Here is a 24,019-nt window from a genome sequence, read left to right on the forward strand (position 1 = left end):
TAGCGATGTTGTCCTTGTGTACATTGTGTGTGCAAAATGAGTGCAAAATATGTCAAATAATCCTTGAAAAATGTTATCATACATGTACACAAAGATACACAAATTGAAATTTCAGAAGTATCTATAACTCATGTATTTCCCAAATGTCGAGTGCTTAATTAAAATATTCTTTTAATAATAATTTTGTATATATTTACTTGGTATCAGGTATCTTTAAAAGGAAAAAGTAAAACCAAATTATATTGTGTGAGATTTTAGCAGACCTCTCCTTGTATGGTGTCAGTGGTGTGTAAATCCTTAGACAGTACATAGTTGCCACTAAAAATTATATGGTAGCATATACTATAGGTTGTTATCCTAAAAGGGACTCAGCCCGAGCAAAGAGGTGCTCGGCTTTCTTTTTCTCTTAGTAAAGGAACCGTGTTCTGCTAGGCTAGGTAAGAAATGGACTGCTTTGCATATGTGCTACATCAGGCAATGAAACAATAGAAATATTTCTTGGTGATCTCATAGCATATCCTATTTCCCAGTCTTGATAGCTGCTTCCAGCATTTTCCACAGGTTCTCTGTACAATATGTGATGCTGCTAGTATGACTGTGTGTCTATTCCTAGACTGTCCATGTAGTAAAATTAGTTGGCTAATTATTACTGGTAGTTGTCAGTATTTGTTCCTGAATAGCAAACACTACAACAGAAAACTTAGGATTTGGTAACAGTGCATGCTTTGAGTAAATATGAAAATAATTTATGAACAAAAGAAAAAAAATTGGTCTAAAGATTTTCCTCTTCATGTAATTAATGCACTGCCTAATTATAATACATAGTATTCATGAAGTTTTTTTATGGTTATGATTCATAATCTTTTCTAAAGATTGCTAAATGCTATTTCAGGTATATCATGTGTATGACTATGTAATATACATTTTTATATATATTCTATTTTAAAGAGCACCCAACCAAAACTCAAAAGGTGATGTAAATATAACAGCATAGCTATGTGGTGAAGATCTGTAAGATACATTTTGGAGACAAATGTCTCAAGCTAGTAACCTTTCACCTCTCCCCATTTCATCTGCACTTTGGCCTCTAATCTGCCTCCACTGGGACTAGTATTCATATTCCAAACCACGGAGCAGCTGTCAGAGAGGTCCCATTATTATAATTTTATTTTTAAAAAGGCAACTTGCCATAAAACATGCCAAGTATTTTTGAATTCTCACGTGAAGGGAGTGATGAGTAGCAGACACACGGTTTGAAGGCACTTCTTTTGTACGGAATCCTTAGTTCTCCCTTGCTGTTCTAGTGACTAATCCCTTCCCCTCCAAATGCTGAATTTGTCAGCAGAGCATATGACTGGGGGGAGGGCGAGGAAGCCACGCGTGTGCACTTATTTTTGGTGGTGCAGATTAAAAATTAGGTTGCTATGGGTTTGCAAAATCTTTTTATGCCAGAGTCCTGACAGTTAGATTTTGAAACGGAGAAAAGGGAGAAAAATTTGGTTTAATAAGCTTTTAGGATACAGGGTGAATGTGTGCTTGTGAAAGAATACAAGTGAAACATTTGCCATATGTGACATTGAATTGTGTTTAAAATTTTAGGTCTGGCAATTATTTCTCTTCATACCAATGAGGTCTATCTGAAAATCTTGAAAGGAATTCAGCTTGCTGAAAGGAAATTTATAATAGTTGTCGTGTCAAGTTCCTGTCCTTAGTGTATATGATTCTATATCTAATCAATTTGACATAGAGTGGGTAGACTGGCAGCTTCCAGGAATCAGAAATGAAGGATGTGAGACACATGTCAGAAGTATGCAAAAGTAGGAGTAGCTAGAAGTACGCGACTACACTTTGAGAGTTTGACCTTTGGCACATCGTGTTGCCAGCTCTTTTTTGCTGTTATCTAATATAGTAGCCACACTGCTGTTTTTTGTATACTCAAAAAATGTAGCTAATGACAAATTTTTCTCTTTAAAAATAGCTGTTTAGAGAAACAGATATTACTAACTAAAAGATGGGGAGTCAACTCAGAAATACCAGAGACAGAAGACATAATTCATGCCTCTAGCACTTCATTCTTTATGTAAATAAAGGACATCATCTTCAAACTATATACTTCACCACTAGATTGTCAGTTTTGAGATAGAAAGATGTTTTCATGTTGTCAGTTACTATTTATTTTATATTCAGTATTTTTCTCAGTATTTGGATGCCAAAATGTTCTTTGTCAGTTGTACAGGATGTACAGTTTTCTCCCTTTGCTCAGAACCATTCATAATTCATTGTCTGGATTTGACTAACTATATTTCTCATGAATTTACAAATAAGTGAAATTTCTTATACTCTAGTGGCTCCTTGTGGAGTTGCCTTTTTTAGACTGAACTCCTGCACATGATTCACTGTCTGCTGAAGGGTTTTTTTTCTCCATTTGCTTTAATGTACATACAGGTTTTGATTCTTGAGCAAATAACTGTGAAAAATAAGCCAGATATTTGAAGACAGAATTCCTTTATAAAGCAGTTCAGGAGTTTAATTATATTAACTTACAGACTGATCTGTTTCCTGGAATTTTTCCCTGACTTTTTTTTCAATGTCTGTTAACTCATAAAAAATGCACATAATGAAGTCCTCCAAAATTTAAATGGCAGATGTATGGGGGATGCTTTTACTGATATTGAACTGGCCTGAATCTTCTCAAGACAGTAGAGCTACTCTACTAAAGTTGAACAACTGTCTCTTTGCAACCCTGTTGCTTTGTTACTATCAACATATCCCCTCTACTTCTATCCATTTCTCCAATATACATGACAAAATGAAAACAGTCTTTCACAGCGTAAGAGGCAACCCTTCCAGAAATTGGTAATTACTTGCTTAGACAGTCAAATCAATATGCAATACTTTAAACTTTGAAATTTTTGAAAGCATGCTTTCAAATATTTGCGCTCCAGAGTAGCATGTACAATCATTGTATTTGTCCACTGAAATTTAACAAAAGGTGCACCACTTCATCGTACTCAAATGCACAAGTATTTATCTGCATGCACTGAAATAAATTCCATATGGGGTTCCAGCTCACAGAGAATCCCTGTGAAAAAGATTCCACGGGTGATGTAGACCATTATGGCTGCTTTTATCATCTGCATAAAAGAGTTGGCATATGGGTAGATGAGCTACAATAATTTTGCTATGGAAATGATCCTCTGGACTAAGGAATCAAATGAAATTGAGATTATAGATTGGGACTGGTAATTGCAGTTCGCAGATTTGGGCTGATGGAGAGTGAGGCAAGGAACACAGGCTGGGGATTGGGTACTACTGTTCTCACAAGAACATCACCTAATTCATTACACAGAAAACAGTTTCTATAGATGAATAAAAGTGGCTTGTTGCATAAGTTGAAAAATGTGTGGTGATTCAGGCAGAAGACTGCTAGCAAATTACTAGCAAAAGGAGATGATGTTTTATTTGAGACTGTTGAATGCTGTCCCAATTAATCTTTTTTCTTGTTCCAAAACTTCTACATTGAAACTAAACAAGTTATTAAACAGAACAAACAAAACTTCTCATAGATATTAAATAATTGCATTTCTTATTTCCGGGAGGATAGTGTGAGAAGATACAGTCTGATTATGGTCAGATGATACATCTGATATTGACAGCATTAGGGCATTTCTAACTGCAGCCGATATGGGAGGCTATACTATAAACTTATGTAGTTTTATTTATCGCCAATTTTTCTGAAAAATCAGGATTAAAAACTCTCAAATTTGTGCCCTATAAATTAGTTATAATTTTCATTTTTTGATCTAGTTCTCTACCTAAGCGTGCAAGTGAGGCCCTCTTACATTATAGGTGCTGAGGAAATGTGGATCAATGTCTGAAGATCCACTAGGATCTGTAGTGATGAGTATTACTGAAGAGTAAATAAGGAAATTAATCATTCTGTCTTCAAATCATGATTTAAATGGGGTGATAACATTGAACAAGGAGGAGAAAGCGACATATTCAATAGCTGCTCATTAGTTTTATGTATTCATTTGTGTACTGAGTGACATGGAGGTCTCATGGAAAAATACATTAGTTCATTGTGCATTGTTTCAGAATATATGTGGAAAAGGAGCCGATTAGGGTTGTACATGCAAATTTTAATTTTGATGTCTCCTAACTGTTCATACTTGTCTTTGCAATCTTACATCTTTATACACACACATATGTATACACATACAAACATATAGTGTAGCAACCAGAATTTTTAGCAAGTGTATGTTGCACATGCTCAGTTTGATGTCTGAGCATCATCTGGAGGCGGTAGAAGGCAGGAGGAATTACAAGGAATGTTTATTCTTCTGTCTGTGGACTTTAAACTGGCTTTTAAGCCTCAAGAGAAAAAGGAGAGATGATTTTCTGTTCTTTAAGGTATAATAAATCTACCAATACTAAGTAGTGAGGTAATTGTCAATGTTAATGCAAAAACCATAATGTGAATTCAATTAGCATTAATAGAGTTTTAAAAGTAACAAAGATAAACAGATTAGAACTGTTATTTCATATAGACATCTTCAATTCTCTCATTTAATATACAGATTATGTCACATTTTTTGTGTCATATCAAAATGGAGGATCATCTAAAACATGTTGCCTTTAAAAACAATATAAAAATGAATTAATAAGAGAGGATCCTGCTGAAAGATGATGCTTGGTAAAGTCTGGTTTTGCTTACCTGGAAGTGATACCTAATGATAAAGTGTGACATGAAATTTGTGCTGGCAGCACAGGCAATCAGGCTCCTTATTTTAAACTGTCTATGCCCAAAGCTGTTCTTTGAAACTGTTGTTTCTCCTGCCAGAGGGAAGAAAGGAGCACTACTGCAGCAACGCTGCCCACACAGCTAACAACGGCACAGGCTCAGTAGAAGCTTTCAATGGAGCTTCAGCTTTGCTGCCATATGATAGCAAATGTCATATCATAGCTCAGAGAGGTGAGGGAGGAGAAAGGAAAAGGAGAAAGATATTGTCAGTATATAATCATACACTAAATTACTATTTTATTACTATAAAATATCAGTTTTTTTCATTTTTACTGTATTTTCTTAGTAAAGCAATTAATCTGCAGCAAATGAAATATTAGCATATAGCTAAATTTACCCCAATCCCTGCCTCCGGTCAAAGTTGTTACTGACAACCTTTGTTCTTTTTACAGATATAGAATAAGGAGAAGGATGTCTGCAAACCAAAATATTCATTCGCAAATGTCTTATTAGGAATATAATGCTGATTTATTTTCATACATTCAATTAATCACAAGAACAACAGAAGACAAATTAAATTTGTTTTTCTTTTTATTGCATACAAGATAAAGAGTGCTTTAGAGATTAACTGTAAACCGTTCTAATTAGTGCCCAAAAGCAGATCAATTATTCATCTGTATATATCTTCCTGTACTTTGCTTGTAATCACAAATTAAATTAATGGCCACACACAACAAATGAAATGACGGACTCCAGCATTTTTCCCCGGGAGATCAACACCATTTCACTGCAGATGACACACAGTCTCAGTGGGTCCTACGCTGTTTATTCAGGCAACAGAAGAAAAGTCACACTTAAGGGGATGTCAGGCTTCAAGCTACTCTATAAACGCTTTTTGTCCGTATAAACTCTAACATATGCACATCAATAATGTTTTTAAAAGAAACATTAGCTCCTAATAAAAATTACATAGACCTTTTATTTTGGAAGCGATTGAGGTTTCCCAGAAGTGTTTGAATACAACACGTGTCTATAGTCTGTTATTAAGACAGTTAACTTTCAAACATCAACAATACAATTTTGCTCATTGATTTTATTGTCTTTTCTGATGTTTGGTTTTGCAGCCTGTTTTGATGGTGACCTTTAAATCTTTCCCCTTAGTCAGCTGGAGGATTCTTTTCTGTCTCATTCTTTCTCACACTTTCCTTTTTCTGTATGCCTTTTTGATTATTTTTATGAGATTATTTCTGGACGAATCAGATGATTTGTGATTTCTCTGCAGAAAAAGAAAGCCAAAGTTGCTTGAAATGAAAGAAACAAGAAAGGAAACAGTAATTCCACAGGGAATGATTAAGTCATGCTACCAACATATTGCTGTTAATCAACTTACATATGATCCGCTATTTCATTTTTATAACATAACTGAAAGTGATCGATTCACAAGATTAAATGAATCAATAACAAAAAAGAAAATAAGCAGTGCCTCCAGGTTCACTTATTAGTCAAATAGGGGTTTTTTTTCCGATGAATAATGCTTCTAGGTTGTTTCATTCGTTATTTTGTGGGATTGTCTGTCTTATGTGACTTACCATTGTCGCTACTGACAGAAACTTAGGTGTGCGTTAAGGTTTATTACCTAACTGGTGCTGGAATCAGAACTTCTGGAACATCTGCTGTTTGGGTGCCGTGGCAGGCAGACACGGATACATCGCTCGGTGACCAGGAGCTGTACCTCCCCCAGTTCTACTCTGTGTCACAAAGACATAATTTCTCTTTGTTTCAAATACTCTTACCAACTCATGCTAAGTAAAGAGAAGAGATCAGGAGATTGCAGAAGATCAATTCACTGACAGAAGGATTTGAAAGTTTGCCTGAGAGGCTTACATTTGAGGCTCTGATTCACTGCAGCAGCAGCCGTAGCCCAGGACTACTCTGGAGCTGATCCGCTTTCATTGCGAAGTCCTATGAAGATAAAGCTTTCATTCTGACAGAGAACTAACAAATGTCAGAAGTTTTGAATTTGAGGAAAATATAGTTAGGGCTTTCTCTATATTCTCTATATAGTTTCAGTTCTTCCTGTCTGTTAAATGGGAGTATAGACTGAAACCTAGTGAGAAGCAGCACTGCAGATAATCCCCTGCCTGGCGGTGCCTATTCCAGAACAGAATTTCAGGGCTTGCAAGGTGGCTGTTACATAGCGCCGTGTTCATGGGCGTGACAGTGGAAATTTTGAGAAACTTAGTTTATCTTCCTTGTATTGAAGTCAATGTCTTCAAATCACATTGTCTCCATAGGGAGCAAAATACCAAAACTGGGTATTTTGATAGAGTATAGGGCCCAATGCTCCAAAGTTTCGTGGTCTGTGCATTAAAGTATCAGTTAGGGAATAGATCTTAAATGAGTGCCAATAGTTAAATGCTAAATAATGCTGGTATTCCCACTCTACAGTAATTATTTCAGCTTGTATGTTTTCTACTAAGCAGGTTTTGTGTCCTCTCACATCAAATTAAAGCACAAGAACAAATAAACCACTCATAGCCCAAAGGATTTTATTCTAAATAAAATATGGAGTATTTACATTTAGTAATATAAACAGTAAACGACAGTTGCAGTAAGGCTGGCATTGAATGAACACATTTCTAGGCCGATAAAGACATTCTAAGATAAGAAAATAGATTAACTAGAAAATGCTTTTTAATGCCTATTCTTTTTACTCATAGGAAACATAGACACAAAAAAAAAAAAAGTTGTCCTTTGAAATGATTGCCCTAAGGAGGTAATTCTGGTTTCCTACATTTTCATTTCTGTCTCATTCATTACTGAAATGTGTTCAGTATATAAAAATGATTATTTCATTTGACAGAAAGGTGTATTGATTTATGAAAAAGTCAAATTTTAAGCTTCTCAGCATGACCCAGACCATATCTGAAAAAGAAAGAGAGATCTGGTTGTAAATGGGTAGGTATGATTGAGATATAAGAGAAATGGGGGGGGGCGGAATCAAAATTATATTTCCTGGTACACAACTTTTGTTTAAAATATTTAATAGATTTAATTTAATTTTTAATGTATTTAATTTTCAGGATGCTTAAAATGAGCTGAAAAGTTTTTGGAGGATGTATACATACGTGTTATATGAATTAGCTCTTCTTTTATATTTTAGGCTGAGATAATTATTATATTTTTATTATTAAATGGCATATGTCAACAGTAATTGGGATTTGCATGTCCGTGCAATGGAGAATACTAACTCAGAAAGCAATCAGTCCATTTCTTCATAGTCCCATCCTATTATATACCATCACACTACCAGTCAAGAAATAACTGTGGACCATTGTCTTCAGGACTCCTAAAGTAGAGCTAGATGGTCAGTCTTCACCTTACGGTGCTGCCTTGTGATTTTCTGTGTAAGACTTGTACATGCTGAGAAGCATCTTTTCATACATCACATTTAGTTTGGTGCTTCATCTATACAGGGTAAACAGTTTGTGCTTTATTGATCCTATGATCAGACATAACTGCACAGAAAAAGACAACTGAGAAAAAAGTTGAGATTTGGTTGACCTTGTCTTTATTTGATACAATTTTAATTCCACAAACCAACATTTACAAAAAAGAAAATAACATTGTAACTTTCCAGATTAAAATGAAAGCAGTTCTGCTAATTGTTCTGATGTTTATCTTGAAGAAAATTATCATACCTTCCTCACAAACTTATTTAGTTCCTAGCCATCTATGGCAATTATCCAGTGTTGACATGTTTAATTGATTATACAAGACAAACTCTAATTAAATGGCAATCTTCCAACTTTAACAATGCTATCCTTTATTTTTGAAAAGCTTTCTTAACTAGTTCATTTTCTGCTTCCAAGCATCATTTTTGCTTTTTTTTTTACATCTGTTTTTGGCATAATAGTGGCCTTTCACTTTGATTTGCTGACCTTCCCAGATGCTACAGAAAGGTGGAGAGAAGTAAATAAGTGAGTAGGGCTATCATGTATCTGGATTCTTCTAGATACAACTTCTTGTGTCACACAGAAATATTTTTCAAAATATGAGGAATCTTTTCGTCTCTCTGGATCCTTGGACATCCAGCCATCCACTCGCATCTTCTGAACACTGACTTAAACCAGACACTGTTTGTGTGGACCTTGACACATTTTTACAGTGCATGTGCTATTCATCTGCATGGCATGGAAATAGTAAGTCCAACGTTTCCTGGTATCATTTTTACTGTGCATGTCCTACTTAATCAGTTCAGATTTTTCAGTAAGTGTGATGCACAGGAAGCTTGAAAACCCTGGTAGAAGGAGTGCAACCGTTTGAATAAATGAAGGAAATTCCATTCTTCAAGGGAAGCTCTTTTTCATATTTCTTTTTCAAGATAGAACAAAGACGCTCTGAAAAAGTACATTCTGAATTCAAGGCGATCCCTTAAATTGGGGAATTTTATTAGGCTATTCATACTTTTAGAAATATTATTAACCTTAATTATATCAACTTAAGTAAGTACTAAATACTAAGTTCCTGCTATGGGGAAAATTCTACATTTGTGACCTGGAAAATGTGATGGTGGAAGTGTCAAGATGAGCAATACAACACCAAGTGTCAGAAGTATCCAACAGGGAGCAGGAGGGGCAGGAAGGGCAGCTCACTGGGGAAATGAGCCACGAGCCGAGGGTGACCCAGCTGCTGGCTGTGCCGTTATTGACCAGGGTGCAGGCCCACAGGGTCTGAGCAGCATGGGCAGAGCAGGGTGCTAGCTCCAGCAGCAGTCCCAGAGACAGCGAGGAATGAACCAGGTCCAGGGTGCATCCAGAGAGCCCTCTCAGGAGCAACATGATGTGGGCCAGAGGCAGGACTGGAGACAAGGAAAAAACATAGATCCAACTTGTATTCAGGAGACAGAGCAGAGACAGGGAAGCCCAGGCCTCAGCTGAAATGGGGCTCCTGGGTCATGGATGGGGGTGCAAATGGGGGTCCCAGGGCAGGATAGTAGGGCAACTAAGGCCCAAAAGTGCCCTCATGGCCCTGAAGGAGAAATGTGTTAGAAACTATGTTAGGACAAGGTAGGGTGCAGCAAGAACATGGTAATCAGCTTCTGAGCCAACCTTTCATCATGCTTTAGACTCAGGATAGGGTAGACCAGATATTTAGGACTTCATATTCAGTTTTTCCCTTCTCACTACTGCCATGAGCAAAAGTGAGGAAATTTGGCAGCTCTTCTATAAGCTTTTCCTTAAATTTCTTACAACACTTTTTTTCCTGTAATTTCTAGCTTATTGTTATATTTTATGCTTGACATTACATCTGCCTTTCATACTTATTCTCTACTTGCTTTCTTATAGATAACAGCCTATAGATAAGAGGTTGGACTTGCTCAAAATCTTATTTTGTATTGCTTTCTAATGCCTCACCCATGGCATTTGAGAGAATGTGGCTTCACCTAAAGCAAAAACTGCAAGGATTATATGTTTCTAATGCTAAAAGCCTTACCAAGGAGGCATTTGCCAATAATAATTTTGTAACATTAATTCTCAAACATGGAAGATACTGTCTAAGCCCTTGTCCTCAGTATAACTAAGTACACAGGCTTCAGTAGTTGTACATATGTAAATATGTACAAAAATTCTTTGCCATGCTTTGGGTTACAACAAAGTGAAAAAGCAAAGCTAGAATAACAACATCAGACACATTAGCTGGATCAGAGAGGATATACATAGCTATCTAATTAAAATATCTGACTAGGTCAGATATGTAGTTCTAGGTCCTTTGATTATTTACTCTTAAATCTCCCAGTGCAATGAAAATTATTCAAGAAAAAAACACAGACAAATTCAAAATAAGTAGAAAAGCAGCCGCTGTTAAGTGGTTAATCTAGACTTAGACTAGCCTTCAAACTCCTTCACAGCTTATCCTGAAAGGAACAAAACATTTCATCTTTCAGAGGCAGCAACTAAGGCTGTGATGTTATCTTTCTAACAGTACGGCTTTGAACTGTGACATTTATTCTGACTTCCACATTCATTCCTATTCCTAGCTTCATGCTGAAAGAGGACTTCATTCATATTTGCAGATATTCTTTTGTCACTGTTATTCAACCTTTACCTTGAGGATTTCTTTTCCCCCATAGAAAAGTGTTTTTATGAAATTTGGTCCATTGAATTTCATGATCACTTCTGAAAGCAAAGAGCACTTTATGATAGCTTTATCTCTGCAACAAAGAGTATGTGTTAACAGAAGGGATCTGACCAATGCAGATTCAAATATTTAAAAAATTGTCACTGGTTGAGTGATACTGTCTGTATGAAATCATTTGAGGACGTAAAGGTGAACATTGAGGTGATATTCTAGCCCATCTAAACTCAAAGCTTTTCTAACGATTTTAATGGAGCCTGGATTCTACCCCTTCCTTTTACTTATTGTTCTTCACTGGAAAGATAATTAACTGATAAATAAAAGTGTGAGTAACAATTCCTTTCCTTTTTTTTCAACATAGTGAGCAGAGAGTACCAGAGAGGGGAACAGAACAGAAATAGGTGACAGGACAAAACAATCAAGTGACTGTGAACACAGTCTGATTGATAAACGGGGATATTTGAGCTGCTGAGAGTTCCAAAAGACGAACGTTGTGCCATACAAGTGCAACACGTCTGCAGAGCTAGCTTTTGAATCCGAGTGCAGAAAAGAAATCTCTGGGCAGAAAGGGCACAGTTCAGAAGAGGCTGAAGAGGTGTATTTTAGCAATGCTACTTTATAAAATGAAGTAGCAAGGGAGAAACATAGACGTATTTCCTGAGAAGAAATATAGGAGTTTAGATGAAGGGTGATATCCCCTCAACGCTCCTTTTCCCTAAAACAGATCCAGCTGTTGCTACTTGTCTTCACTTAATCATCCTTTGCAAAAACCCAATTATTTTCTCCATTTCCTTTTCTTCTTCCTTCCCAGAAGAACGGATTCCTCTGCACTGCCATTTAAAGAGGAAGTACAGGAGTCAAAGCAGAAGCAGAGAGCTAGAAAGAGAAGATCTTAGAGTGGTGTAGCATTTAAAGGCAATTATTGAGTTCCCACTGAGTTGTGCATGGCTGAACAGTGCAATGGCTAATGCCTAGGTTAAAGTCTCTCCTTTGTTCTAAGTAATTAAAAGGTGTCCAGCTAATAAAAAAAAAATTACCTGTATTTAATGAAAGAAAATTATTGAAACAATTTCAGAAGATAGAGAACCTGTTAGATTAGACTGAAAAGTAAGAAGAATTGCTTTTGATTTTGTTAATTAGTTTTCATTTTCTGAGCTGTCCACTTACCATGATAAATACAACCGTACTTCTACAGCCTCTATTTATCCCACTTTTGAATCTTTCAGGAAGTTTCCATGGCAACATCACACCAGTCCATCAAAACAATTAGCAGTAACTTTGTGTGTTAACTGACTCAGCATCTCATGACGGCTAGTCTAGTGGTGAGAAACACTGGGCCCATTACTGTTCTATCTAGTGTTTTGCAGCCTTTTGTTCAGTTCGGTGCTTCTACATTCTTCTATTTGGTGATAGAAAATCATTGAAGAGTAAAAATTTTGTTAGAAAATTTTGTTCGTACTTTTAATATAGGGTTTGTTGAATTTTATTGGGTTTACTGATTCCTCTAGGGTCTATCCAAAGTTGGATGGAAAGTAACATTATGTTTCAGTTACGGAGTCTTGTTGCAGGAGCAAGAAAGGAAACAAATTCCAAGATCAGCAGTCTGTGATGCTTTTCATTTTCTTTAGAGAATGCTGATCCACGCCAGCTCTTTAGCTAACATAGATTAGTCTGTCTTCCCCTGTTTCGCTGCATTGGCCAGCACATTGATCCTCCTGCTCCTTTCTCTTCCACGCCTACTCCAGCCATCCTTATGAGAGGAGGAACAGCAATCTAGAATTAGGTGCCTCTCCCACCACACAACTGTGCATGGTTGGAGGAGAGAGCAGACAATGCAGGACATTGGGTCTTCAGCATACCTCTCAGCTGGGACATAAGATATTATCTCCATGTCGATAGCAGAATTTGTTCTGCAGTGACTATAATTTTAATCATCTATATTAAAGTGCATCTAAAATTACAAGAAACTACAATGGTTCTTTTTTTATATAAAAGGATAAATAGAGCATTTTATTAACACTTTTTGCAGCAACAAAAGTGACACAGTCCACATCTTTTTCATTAAACACAGCAAAAGCTATGGTCACATTTTACATCACTTTGAGGCACAAAGCAAAATATTTTTTTCTTAAGGTCAAGGTATGGTTTGCATTAAAAAAAAGGAGAAGAAACAATCCTCAAGTTGTATATTGCGGTAGCAGGGTTTCCAATCACTAGCACAATACAATGAACAGACCAAGAATCCAGAATGGATTATTACATACAATAATAATCATTTGATTGAATTAAGAAATGGATCATTGTTGTCATTTTAGAGTATTAAGAAGTGGTCTGGTGTTGCTAACTTCAGTTTGGTTCAGTTTGGTTTAATCCCAACAACCCCAAATATATACAACAAGCTAAATGAAGGTTAATATATAGTCTAGAAGGTTATGCACTTTGTAATGCATTGCACTTATTGCTTGGTACACTAATGTTGCAGTCACTGTTGAGTTATGCTAAAAAGACAAGCGTGATGCTTGTTGGCTTCTTTCAACCCAACACTAGTTATTTGCCACTTTGGTTTATTGTGAGTTTATGTTACTCATATTCAGTGTCCATTATTATCAGATTTAATTGAAAGACAAATACATTTTTTATTTCAGGGATTTCTAAAATAGCAACATTTTCTATAATTACAGTATATTCAATAAACTTATATCTATGTATACAACTGTGGCACGATGTGTAAAAATATGAAAGCTATTAAGGGAAGAATAAGGGTTAAATTATTCTCTGTTTCTTCTATTGGCTTCAAAATATTCTGCAAAACAAATACATCCTTTTTCATAGGGCTACTTGCTCATAGTAAATTTATCTTTGGAATTTTGTAAAAGACTATAACTTTTTCTAGGTTATATTGGTTTTTTCTCTCTCTCTAAAGACACCAGTACAAAGTTGGAATATACTGCAAAGAAAAGAATAATAAAGCTTGTTTTTTGATAAAGGGATTTGACAGTCTGCATGAAAAGTCAGACTTAACATTATATATTGGTTTTATATTAGCTGATAAATGCAGGGAAGAACATGACAATGCCTACAATTTCATAAGATTCTGTAAAGAATAGAAATAAGAATTTGTGCCCAAACATTCAGTATAAAACTCCTAGATAATTCCTTTATTCATCACAGAGTAGCCTGCAGCATGTAATCACAATAAACATACAATATGCCCTATTTGTTCTTTAGGCTTGATACAATTACCATTAAAGGAACTGGATCAATCCTTTGTAAATGCCTAGGACTCAACCTTTCTTCTTTAAGAAAACTCTTGTCTTAGACTAAACACACAATTCCCACATTGCACTGAGTAAACATGTGTATTTAACACAATCTCTTTCAATACAGTGTAACAAATATATAAGTGCATTTTTAATGATCAAGTAATTTTGGCTTTCTAAAAAGAGCATTAGATGTGCCAACTTGGTTGCTTAGTTGTGCTTTAATCCTTAGTTATGAGTTTTAGCTCTTGTATACTGAAAGTATCTAATTGCCTCTATAGTTTTGACCAGTAAACCCTTAAAACTCTAATGTTTATAGAACAAATATAACCTAATGAAAGTGATGACATGTCACAACTCATACAGATTGCACTTTAATGGATTTTTTTTTACAGTAAGACCTTCCTGTTTGATATGTGTTTACATGTTTATACCACATTTTATTTCTGTGTGCAAACAATCACAATGAATTTAATCACAAACACTACAAAATATACCCAATATTTAGGTTTGTTATGAATAATCTCCTTCCTTGTAGTTGTATGAGTCTTGTACTTCCTCTTGTACAAATTCCTCTTTTTTCTCCCAACCATTAGGCCAGCCACCGTTGACCTGGGTTGTAGCACCATAAGACTTGGTGGTACCATAATTTACATAATTCTGAGTAATGTCCCCTGTCTCTTCAGCAAGTTCATCTTCATGAATAAAGCCACATTTTTCTTCACTTGTCTGTTCAGGGTCTGCCCAGGGTTGTTTCTCTCCTGAAGCAAATATGCCATAGAATATAACACCTCCGTAATGAACTAAAGCAGCAATGAGGAAGACATACTGCCACTCTTCACGTGTCTGTAAGGAAGAAATTTGCTAAATCAGACTAGTGCATAGACTTATCTAACTCTTCTGAGCAGAAAGATTTAAATTAGGGATTGAGGCAGTGACAGTCAGCACAACTAAAACATTTCAGTGTCCAATTTCTAATTATTTCTTCCTTTGAAAAATCACTATTCGTTAGCCTACAAAAGAACTGACCTAGTGAACATATAGTGAAGCATGCTTCAAATTTACAAGTTCCCAGATGCTATCCCCTAGAGGTCCCAGACTTTAATATGGATATTCTGGCAAGTTGTGCTATGGAAAGGTCTTTTTCTTGAAACCAATGGTATTAAACTGGAAGATTTGAAAACTGTATTGCCGTTTACCTTGTTCTTTGTCATTGCTCCGACAATTATAGGGCAAACCATTCCAGACAAGGTCCCGACTCCATTAGAAATCCCCATTAAGATGCTGGCATACCTCGGGGCAATGTCTAAATGGTTGACATTGAATCCTGCAATACAAAGGTCAGCAAACATTCATACTGAAAGCAGAGCATTACTTCAGTTCTGAAAAGTAATACTATCACTTGACAATTTTACGGTGACATATTTGGGCTGTTTAATTGTATTTCTTTTTCTCTAAAAGGCTTCTAATGGTTAAATATTCCTAGCGAGACTCTGTGTTTTCATTTTATTTTAAAAATATGTTATAAAAGGATACCAAATGTATTTTCTTCCCAAAATTGCAGTTTTAAAAAAAAATCCAGTAGTGACTGTGTGGAGTAGAGAACCCAGAAGATATTTAGGCAGGGAGAAAGTTCATATTTGTGCAGTGTCATTCATGACCATTTCATGCTGTAAATAACATGTCATTTCTTCTTCCAGCTTGTACCACTTTCCTTTCCTATTGCTTACATTTTTCTTTTTGTCACACAGACCAGCAGAAGGGAGTTCCCTTCTGTTCTTGAGTGGTAAAATGAAGGGAGTAAAAAGACAGTATATATAAATGATTTAATAATTATTTTTATAAATATTTGTTTGTTCTCTTGCATTTCCAGCAGCTTAATTCTGTTCAAATTTATGCAGTAACTATTTAAATAATCTTAGAAAAACACATGCTTCTCTGAAGTGACAGAACTCATTGTCCCCAAAATAAACACTTAAGTAAGTGAAAACAGAAATTAAATCGTTGGATATATAAAGGTAATAAAAGGGAAAAGGCAGGCAGTATGCTATGGATAACTGTTAGAGAAAGTGCAATACACTTTTCAAGTTGTACACAACAGGCATGATACCTTGCAGAATATGTGGGATTAAGGACAGATTTGATTAAGGAGAGTTTAGATGTTTGGCACAAAAGAAAAGAGAGCCTGTTTTAGACATAAGGAACCAGCATGGGAGAGGATACGAAGATCACAGTGGGAAAACAAGGGAAGGCCAGGTGACTTGTGTTTGGGAAAGGCAAAGGCAAAGAGGTGATATATCAGCAGGAAAGAGGAAGAGCTGAATTTTAAATCAGAAAAAAATTCCTAGTAATTAGGCCCCAAAGTAATAAAAAATGGAACACTAACAAAGTATTAACTAATATACAGTGGAAAAAAATAGTAAAAGACCTACATTTAGAAAAAGACATGTAAATTTAGGTATCATTGTATAATACCAGTCCATTTATGTTGTATGTTTGATTTCAATAAAAATCTATGGTGTACATTAGCACCTCACTGAAAAGAAAGTCTAATTTGCTGCAATGAATATGGGAAAGATTGAAGTATTTCAACAAAAATAATCTAATATAGAAGATGTGGTACTGATTGTACTTTCCTTTGTAATGATCATAAATAATGTCATTTGGAATTCTGAGGTTTGTTTAAATTACGGTCAGTGAATAAAAACCAAATGAGATGTTCTATCTCTTAGGATAAAATAATTTACTAATAACAGTAATATAATCTTACCAGATATGGCGAATCCACTAAAGCCCACAGCAAGCACTAAGAATGAAATAGCCACTCCTTTACTGTGAGAATATCCCACCACGAGAAGAAGAGTTGCTTCCATACCAAAACCTGGGGAAATCATAAAGAAAACCAGGCATCAGATTTAATTTCCTCTCAAATATTGCAGGCCTAAGGATATGGTAATATTTCATAGGAAGACAGAGGCAAAACATTACCTCAGAGTGGAATATAATCAGGTATTTCTTTCATCCCTAAAAAACACATGCTATCTCAAATAGTCCTTATTTTTTTCTTTGTATGCAAATTTATTGTTACTTCAGTTTTAAGATGAAAAGAAATACTTGTGATTTGGATAGGTCATTCCAGCCAACCCTAATGGGAATATACGCTTCACCTGATTATGAATTTTGCAGCCCTTATCACAGCCAGGATTCAGCTCAGAATCTTTCAGAAGTTAGAAGGTAACCTCTCAGAAGTCAGATACGTAATCTCAGGTAGTTGTCTGGGCTCTCTTAGTGCAGGGGGTGTTTAGATGAGGAGGTAAGATTCAGTGAGTAGCTAAGGGTAGGCAAATTACCCCCCAAAAGCTCATCTGTTTCTTTAACAGACTAAATGTTTTTTCGAATACCGAACATCTATATTGAAACTGGGAATAGGAACAACTGTGTTTACTTTTCTTTAGTAACCACATCTGTAATGCCCAACAAATGCACAAAGTATTGATTCATAAGTACATAAAACCATGCAGTTTGTTTGTTTACTGTATACAGCATACTATATGGACATTGGATCTGTACAAGAAGCTTTTTCATAAAATAGGAAGACTTACCTCCACAGTTCATTATCTTTCTCACAGTAGTGGTTGAAAGAATCTGCCTGCTTCTTAAAAAGTCTGCAATTTGTCCCCCAATAGGAACAATAATTGTCATCACTAAATGCGGCACAGCAGATAAGATACCCACCTAAAATAATCATTAGAAGTAGCAAAGTATAAACCATAAGAAAATATGGATTCTTCATTTTCTGAAGCATTCAGCAACTAATTGTTTCTCTTCAATTTCAGGCTATGTGCTAAAACTAAAAATCTTAACTTGGTTTATTAAATGAACAAAACTGGTGATCTTAAGTTGTCATTGTATTTTTTGAAGGACCAGCCAGAGTTTTTAAGAATCTCTGATGCCGTGACACTTTCTGTTTATAGATTGTTTTCACAGTTTATATTTAAGCTAATGTCGTTTTTTCCCTAACTTATAGTCCCTTTGCCCTTTCTTTTCAGAAAATTTATGATTAAATGTGTTGAACTGAATTGCTGCATTTCTGTTGGTGATATGTTTGGTATAGCATTGCCCAGCAAACCTAACGTGTCTAGACAGATTCCCTGTGGATTATCCTCATGTGCATAATGGCCATTTGCCTTTGATTTCTGACCATCCCTCAAGCTTCAAATTTCATGCAGGCAAAGGATATGTCTGGGAAACTCTGTACATAGTGCAAGATAAGATACTAGATATCCATTGACAATATTCCAAATGCTGTACATACTAGCAAAGTAAGACATAATAATTTTGTGATGACTGTCCCAAAATATAACAATATATTTGAAGACCATTCCTTCAAAGTGAGTGTGGCACGAACTGCCACCTGCTATCTCCTGTCAACATAACTGCCTTGAAGATAGTTTGGTTTAGTATGCATGGCATTTTGTTCTAATAGGGAATTCTGATTGTTGTGTATATCTGAACATGTGCTTACGCCCAGGGGGTTTTGCGTAATTCTTATCTGAACAGTGTGTCAGTCTGGCCTGACGTCTGATTTGAGTTACATCAGCGTGCAGAGCAGACAGACTCCATAAGAACAAAAAGAAAACAAGTTTCCTCTACTCTTCAATTAAAGTTGTGAAATTGTGTATTTCACTGCAGTTTATATATGTGGCAACTATGTTGTGACAGCCAGCTTCATGTTAATAGATGTTTCTCCCAATAAGCCAGATATTAACTATGAGGTAACTATGGTATTGCAGTTACTGCTTTGAGGTGTTCCTGACTAAATGATAACTATTCATTTATGAGCATCCATAGCCACAGCAGATGAAAACTGACTTTGCTGTCATTGTTTACAAAGCTCCGCATTTCTTTGAATATACCCTAAGAAAAATCTTGTAGAACGAAATGATTAGATTAATTCTATAGAATGTGACCATTCTTATTGCATGCATAACAGATGATGTCTCAAGCATAGCAAAGCTTCTTAAAATATTTCCAGCTAAAGATGGAAGCCCATCTTTTCTTAAGCGAAAAAGGGGGAGCAGTTCTCAGCACATTAAAGGGGGATATAGAAAGGTGACAAGTTGTATCGTCCTTCCCTGGTGGTCCTGCTTTGTAAAATGCACCTGGAAAAATGGAGCCACTCGTCAATGCTTTTTTCACAGCTTTGGTGCGATCCTGCATCCCCTGGGTGTCAGGGATGGAAGTGTAATGGATCTCTTGATACCTTTCTAATACCATGCATGATCTGGTTTCAAGCACTTAACTGAAGGTCTTTTTGCAATATGGCTTCAAGTAGATCATGACTAAATCTCATCCTGCCTTCACCTTCCTCTATCCAATCCCTTGGCATTGTTGTTACTTCACTTATATGTGCTGGTCAGGGAACAGTAACTGGGAGGAATAGGATTTAAGACTTGTAAACCCGTGATAAAGACGCAGAATACTTTTCTTTCCTCCTCCTAATAAATACCACAAATGTAGCTCTGATATTTACTTGGCTAAGGTAAAAGCTTTACATTATTTTTACATACCTTGCTGATTTCAAATCCAAACACTTCCTCAAAGTAAGCAGGCTGACTTATAAGCAGCAAGTAAAAAGTCCAGCTTCTACAGAAGTTTGCAACAATTATTGCATAGACTGGCATAGATGTAAAAAATTTTCTCCATGGAGTTTTGTATTTCTGAAACATAGAAAGGGGGATCAGTCACCATTTTGATCATTATCAACTATCTATCTTCCCTTTTCCTATCTGTTATTTTTACCTATACTCCAACAAGCTCATATATGCACAGCTTTATGTATCTGAATTCCAGTGACTTCAATTATCATAAAGTACATGCATTCACATTTGGATGATCAAGATTTAATTTAAAAACATAAACAAGTAAAAATTACTACAAAATGCACAAGTAGAGAAACTCAGTGATACTTAGCTGTATCACAACACTCATGTACAAGTGCCATTATCTCAGTCATGTAAACATGACTATACAAAATCCAAAATAATAATATGTCTTTAAAAGACAATGTTGCTGTGTACGAGGCAACAGTCAGGTTTTACACTGTGAGTACACCATTTCATCCAGATTTATTTTAAGCATATATTTTAGCATGCAAATCTTAATCCCAGCATTCTGAATAATTTTTCTATCAAGCCTCAGCTGAAACTGCTTGTTCAATATATTTTTTGTTTGTTTTATTGTATTTTTAAAATGAATTGCATAATGAAAAAAAAATAACAGATGGACAGAACTACAATCCTGCTGAGTCCTAGCACCTCTCCATGAGCCCAGGGTTCTGCCCATCTGTGTTGATCCAAATACAGGATCCAAATACAGACCCAGATGAGTGTTTGAAAATCGCTTCAGCAAGGTTTCAGGCTGAATTTAGCCTACTGCTGATTTGAATACTGGCTTTTCTTCAAAGAAAAACAGCCCATAGATGGATATATGCAATACCTTGTATAGTTATTAAATTACACTTAAGTGAGAGCTAAGGATTAAGTGTGACTTAATTAATGAGAAGCCAGCCAGAAAAGCTAACTTGATACTATGGGAAAAATTTTAGAAGCAACTGAACTATTGATACAAACTAATCACTTCCAAAAATGTTTAATTAAAAAGCAACAATAAAAAATAGACAGAAATTATCTAGCCCAAATGAGAATTATATGGACATCCTTTGAAATATCTCATTTCACGTCAGATTTTCCAAAGCGCTTATAAGAAAACATGAACACTGCTGAATGCTATTGAATATCAACCCAGACACTCCCTCAAGAACACCTAAAAATGTCAGCTATCAAAGAATAATGTAATATTTCCAGTTCCCTGTTTAATTTGAATCAAATGTTTTTTACTAAGAGAAAAATGGTTTATTCCTGAGTTCAATCAAGAACCAATGTTCTGACCAATTAGAAAACAAAATGAAGAGTGGTAGTGAGGGTCTACTGGGAATGGAAGGTGTAAAAATTTGAGCAGATGAAGTGAGGCTTAAGAACCAAAATTTTTTTACTTTCTTAAGTTAGTAAGCATGGTGATAGTTTCTTTAAAGCTTTTCAATAGTTAGAGAAATAAGAAAATTATTATTTAGCATGATAGGATTATTAAGTGGCTAGAAAATTTTCTGAGTTCATAGATGATTTTTTAGTTCTTGAGAACTAATCCAGTACAGAACTAAGTCAGATTATGAAAGGCTTGATAGCATGTTTCCAGCAAAGTTACCACAACAATGGGGAATGTTCCTATGGCTCTCCTAGCTCTGTTGCAACTTACAGTCTTTCTTGCAAATGAAACATAGAATAGTCAGGATTTGCTTTTTTCCTGATGTTCTGAGGACCTCAAGAGACACTGAGTAGTGCTTTTTCTCCAGTTTACTTTTAGGAAGAGGAAAACCTTCCAGAAGGGATTATATAGGAGGGAAATTAACCACTTGAACTCAAGGTACTATGAACGTCTCAATAAAGCTGCAATTTCAAATGTAGCTGTAGGGATTTCTTTATACTTTGGAGTAGAAAAAGAGACATAAATTCCATGAGTGATCTGCTAAGAAGAACTGGAGACCTTATTGCAGCCTTTCAGTACTTAAAGGGGTCTTACAAGAAAGATGGAACAATCTTTTTAGCAGGGCCTGTTGGGACAGGACAAGGAGTAATGGTTTTAAACTCAAAGAGGGTAGATTCAGACTAGATATAAGGAAGACATTTTTTACAATAAGGGTGGTGAAACCCTGGCACAGGTTGCCCAGAGAGGTGGTAGGTGCCCCATCCATGGAAACATTCAAGGTCAGGCTGGACGGGGCTCTGAGCAACCTGATCTGGTTGAAGATGTCCCTGCTCATTGCACGGAGGATGGACTAGATGACCTTTAAAGGTCCCTTCCAATCCAAACCATTCTATGATTCTATGATTCTTTTCGTGCAGCAGCAATTTCCACTCAGAAATCCATCAGCAGATTTCAGATCTCCCCACCCCCAATAAAATTCAGTTGTTTGAAACATGCTTTTCTGTCTTAAAGAAAAAGGATGTTTGATTTTTTTTTGTTGTTTCGATTTGTTTTTCTTTGGATTGTATTACTATCTCATAGGAAACAAGTGTGTGCGTAATATTCTTACTTCCATTGCACCTAGGAGGTTGGCACTCTCTCCAATGCTTTCTTCTATGTATCTCCTTTCTTCATCTGTGATCGTAGGATGCTTTGCAGGACTCTCATATGAAACCAAAAGCCAAAACATGTACCAGACTATACCAAAGCTCCCTTTGGAATGGAAAGAAAAATTTTAAAAAGATGCACAGTAAAGCAGCAATCAAGGAAAAATCTGTGAATAATTATAACAAATTTAGATTGCAATTTTTGTTACTGCTCTTCTACTTAGTCATTCTAACAGAAAGTCGGATCCTGCAAACAATATTTGTGCAAAATACATGCAGAGCTGGACCACAGTGAAGTCGTCTTTGTTTCATTTACAGAATGATTTCACTGTAAGTGAATATTCACTGATATTTTAACATCAATTTGTACAAAGCAATGCAATGAAACAGCTTCCATTTCATTTCACCAGCCTGTAAATGAAGTTCCATTCTGCTTTAAGCCACTCTTGCTTCATTACTGTACTAAAATTTTTACCTGCAAAATACAAGATTGTGGCATTCTTTTCAACATAGGAATGCACTTCCTGAGTTTATTAAGTTTCTATAAGGTTTCCCCCCAATCCACATCAATTTTACACTGCAGAATGAACCCCTCTGGGACATTTTTTTCCATCAGTGTAAGTTAAGGTAGCACAACTAGTGTGAATGAAGTTATGTAGTCTTCAGTTAAAAATCAGGACATCTCAGTCAGGGCAGGTACTCTAAACTTACAGTTGTGTAGACGAAAGTGCGACGTTACATGATCTGAGATTCTACAGATCTGCATAGCAGTTTACACTACTTATACTAGAAGCGATGAGGGTTTCACTATGAACTAGCTTCTCTTCTTATTAATAATGTTGCTTTCCTACTCTCTCCTTTAAATTCTGTTCTTTCATTGTCCTTTTCTCTAGACTGTATTTTTAGCTTTATGGACCCATGTCTTTTTTTTTGGCCTCTTAATAGTAGCTTTTATATTTTTAGAAAGGGTAGAGTAAGGTCATACAATATTGGAGTGAGATGAGCAAAAATGCATACCATACACATAGAACACAGAAGACCACCCAGTATATTGCACTAGAATTCCAGCTAAAGGCATTGCAATAACAGCTCCTGCATAGGAACCTACAAAACAAGACATGTGTGGATGAAAAAGGCGAAAAATTCAGTCTCAAAATACTTTTATGTTACAGATGAAAGAAAGACAAAAATAGAAAGTTACTTACCACAAAAGGAAGTGGTTGCTAACCTACTTCTTTCTAATGGGGGGGCCCACTTGCTCCAAATACCGTGGCAGGCAGGGTAGGTGACCCCCTGGGGAATGGGTGTGCCACAGGTTAGCTAATGCTGATCAATCACTCAGTTCATTGTCTTTGCATGATTTATTTTGTTTTAATGGCTACAAACAAGATGTTGAGAATGCTTTGCATTTCTATAGTCAAGTCTAAGCACAGCTGTAGAAAAACTTCAATTACTATTAAAGTTGAAATTGTGTATCACTCCAAGTCATTAAAGAGGCCTTATGAAACAGATATAAAACATTATTTCCTTTTACTCCCCCTCCCCCTTCCAGGAAAGAATCGCAAAGAATTGAGAAGAAAGACTCTTAATGCACAAGTACCAGAGTCAAAGGAAGGATGTAAACGCAGACCCTCTGGAGTCTTTCTAATGCTGGGCTCATTTCTCCAACCCTCAAGTTTGGTGGCCTT

The 24,019-nt window shown here is 36.0% G+C and overlaps 1 protein-coding gene across 1 annotated transcript in view; it reads right to left on the bottom strand.

Annotated features, from left to right (window-relative positions):
- Window positions 1-12,868: 12,868 nt before the first annotated feature.
- Window positions 12,869-24,019, bottom strand: part of SLC17A6 (solute carrier family 17 member 6) — a 34,466-nt gene continuing 23,315 nt past the window's right edge. The window contains exons 5-12 of the mRNA XM_075162794.1: window positions 23,537-23,624; window positions 23,349-23,435; window positions 22,295-22,437; window positions 19,713-19,862; window positions 17,745-17,877; window positions 16,913-17,023; window positions 15,342-15,469; window positions 12,869-14,988 (exon numbers count right to left, since the gene is read on the bottom strand). Of these exons, the coding sequence (XP_075018895.1) occupies window positions 14,656-14,988; window positions 15,342-15,469; window positions 16,913-17,023; window positions 17,745-17,877; window positions 19,713-19,862; window positions 22,295-22,437; window positions 23,349-23,435; window positions 23,537-23,624 (1,173 nt within the window). The 3' untranslated portion in view covers window positions 12,869-14,655. The remainder of the gene's footprint in view (window positions 14,989-15,341; window positions 15,470-16,912; window positions 17,024-17,744; window positions 17,878-19,712; window positions 19,863-22,294; window positions 22,438-23,348; window positions 23,436-23,536; window positions 23,625-24,019) is intronic.

This window comes from Calonectris borealis, chromosome 14 (assembly GCF_964195595.1).
Source record: "Calonectris borealis chromosome 14, bCalBor7.hap1.2, whole genome shotgun sequence".
NCBI lineage: Eukaryota > Metazoa > Chordata > Aves > Procellariiformes > Procellariidae > Calonectris > Calonectris borealis.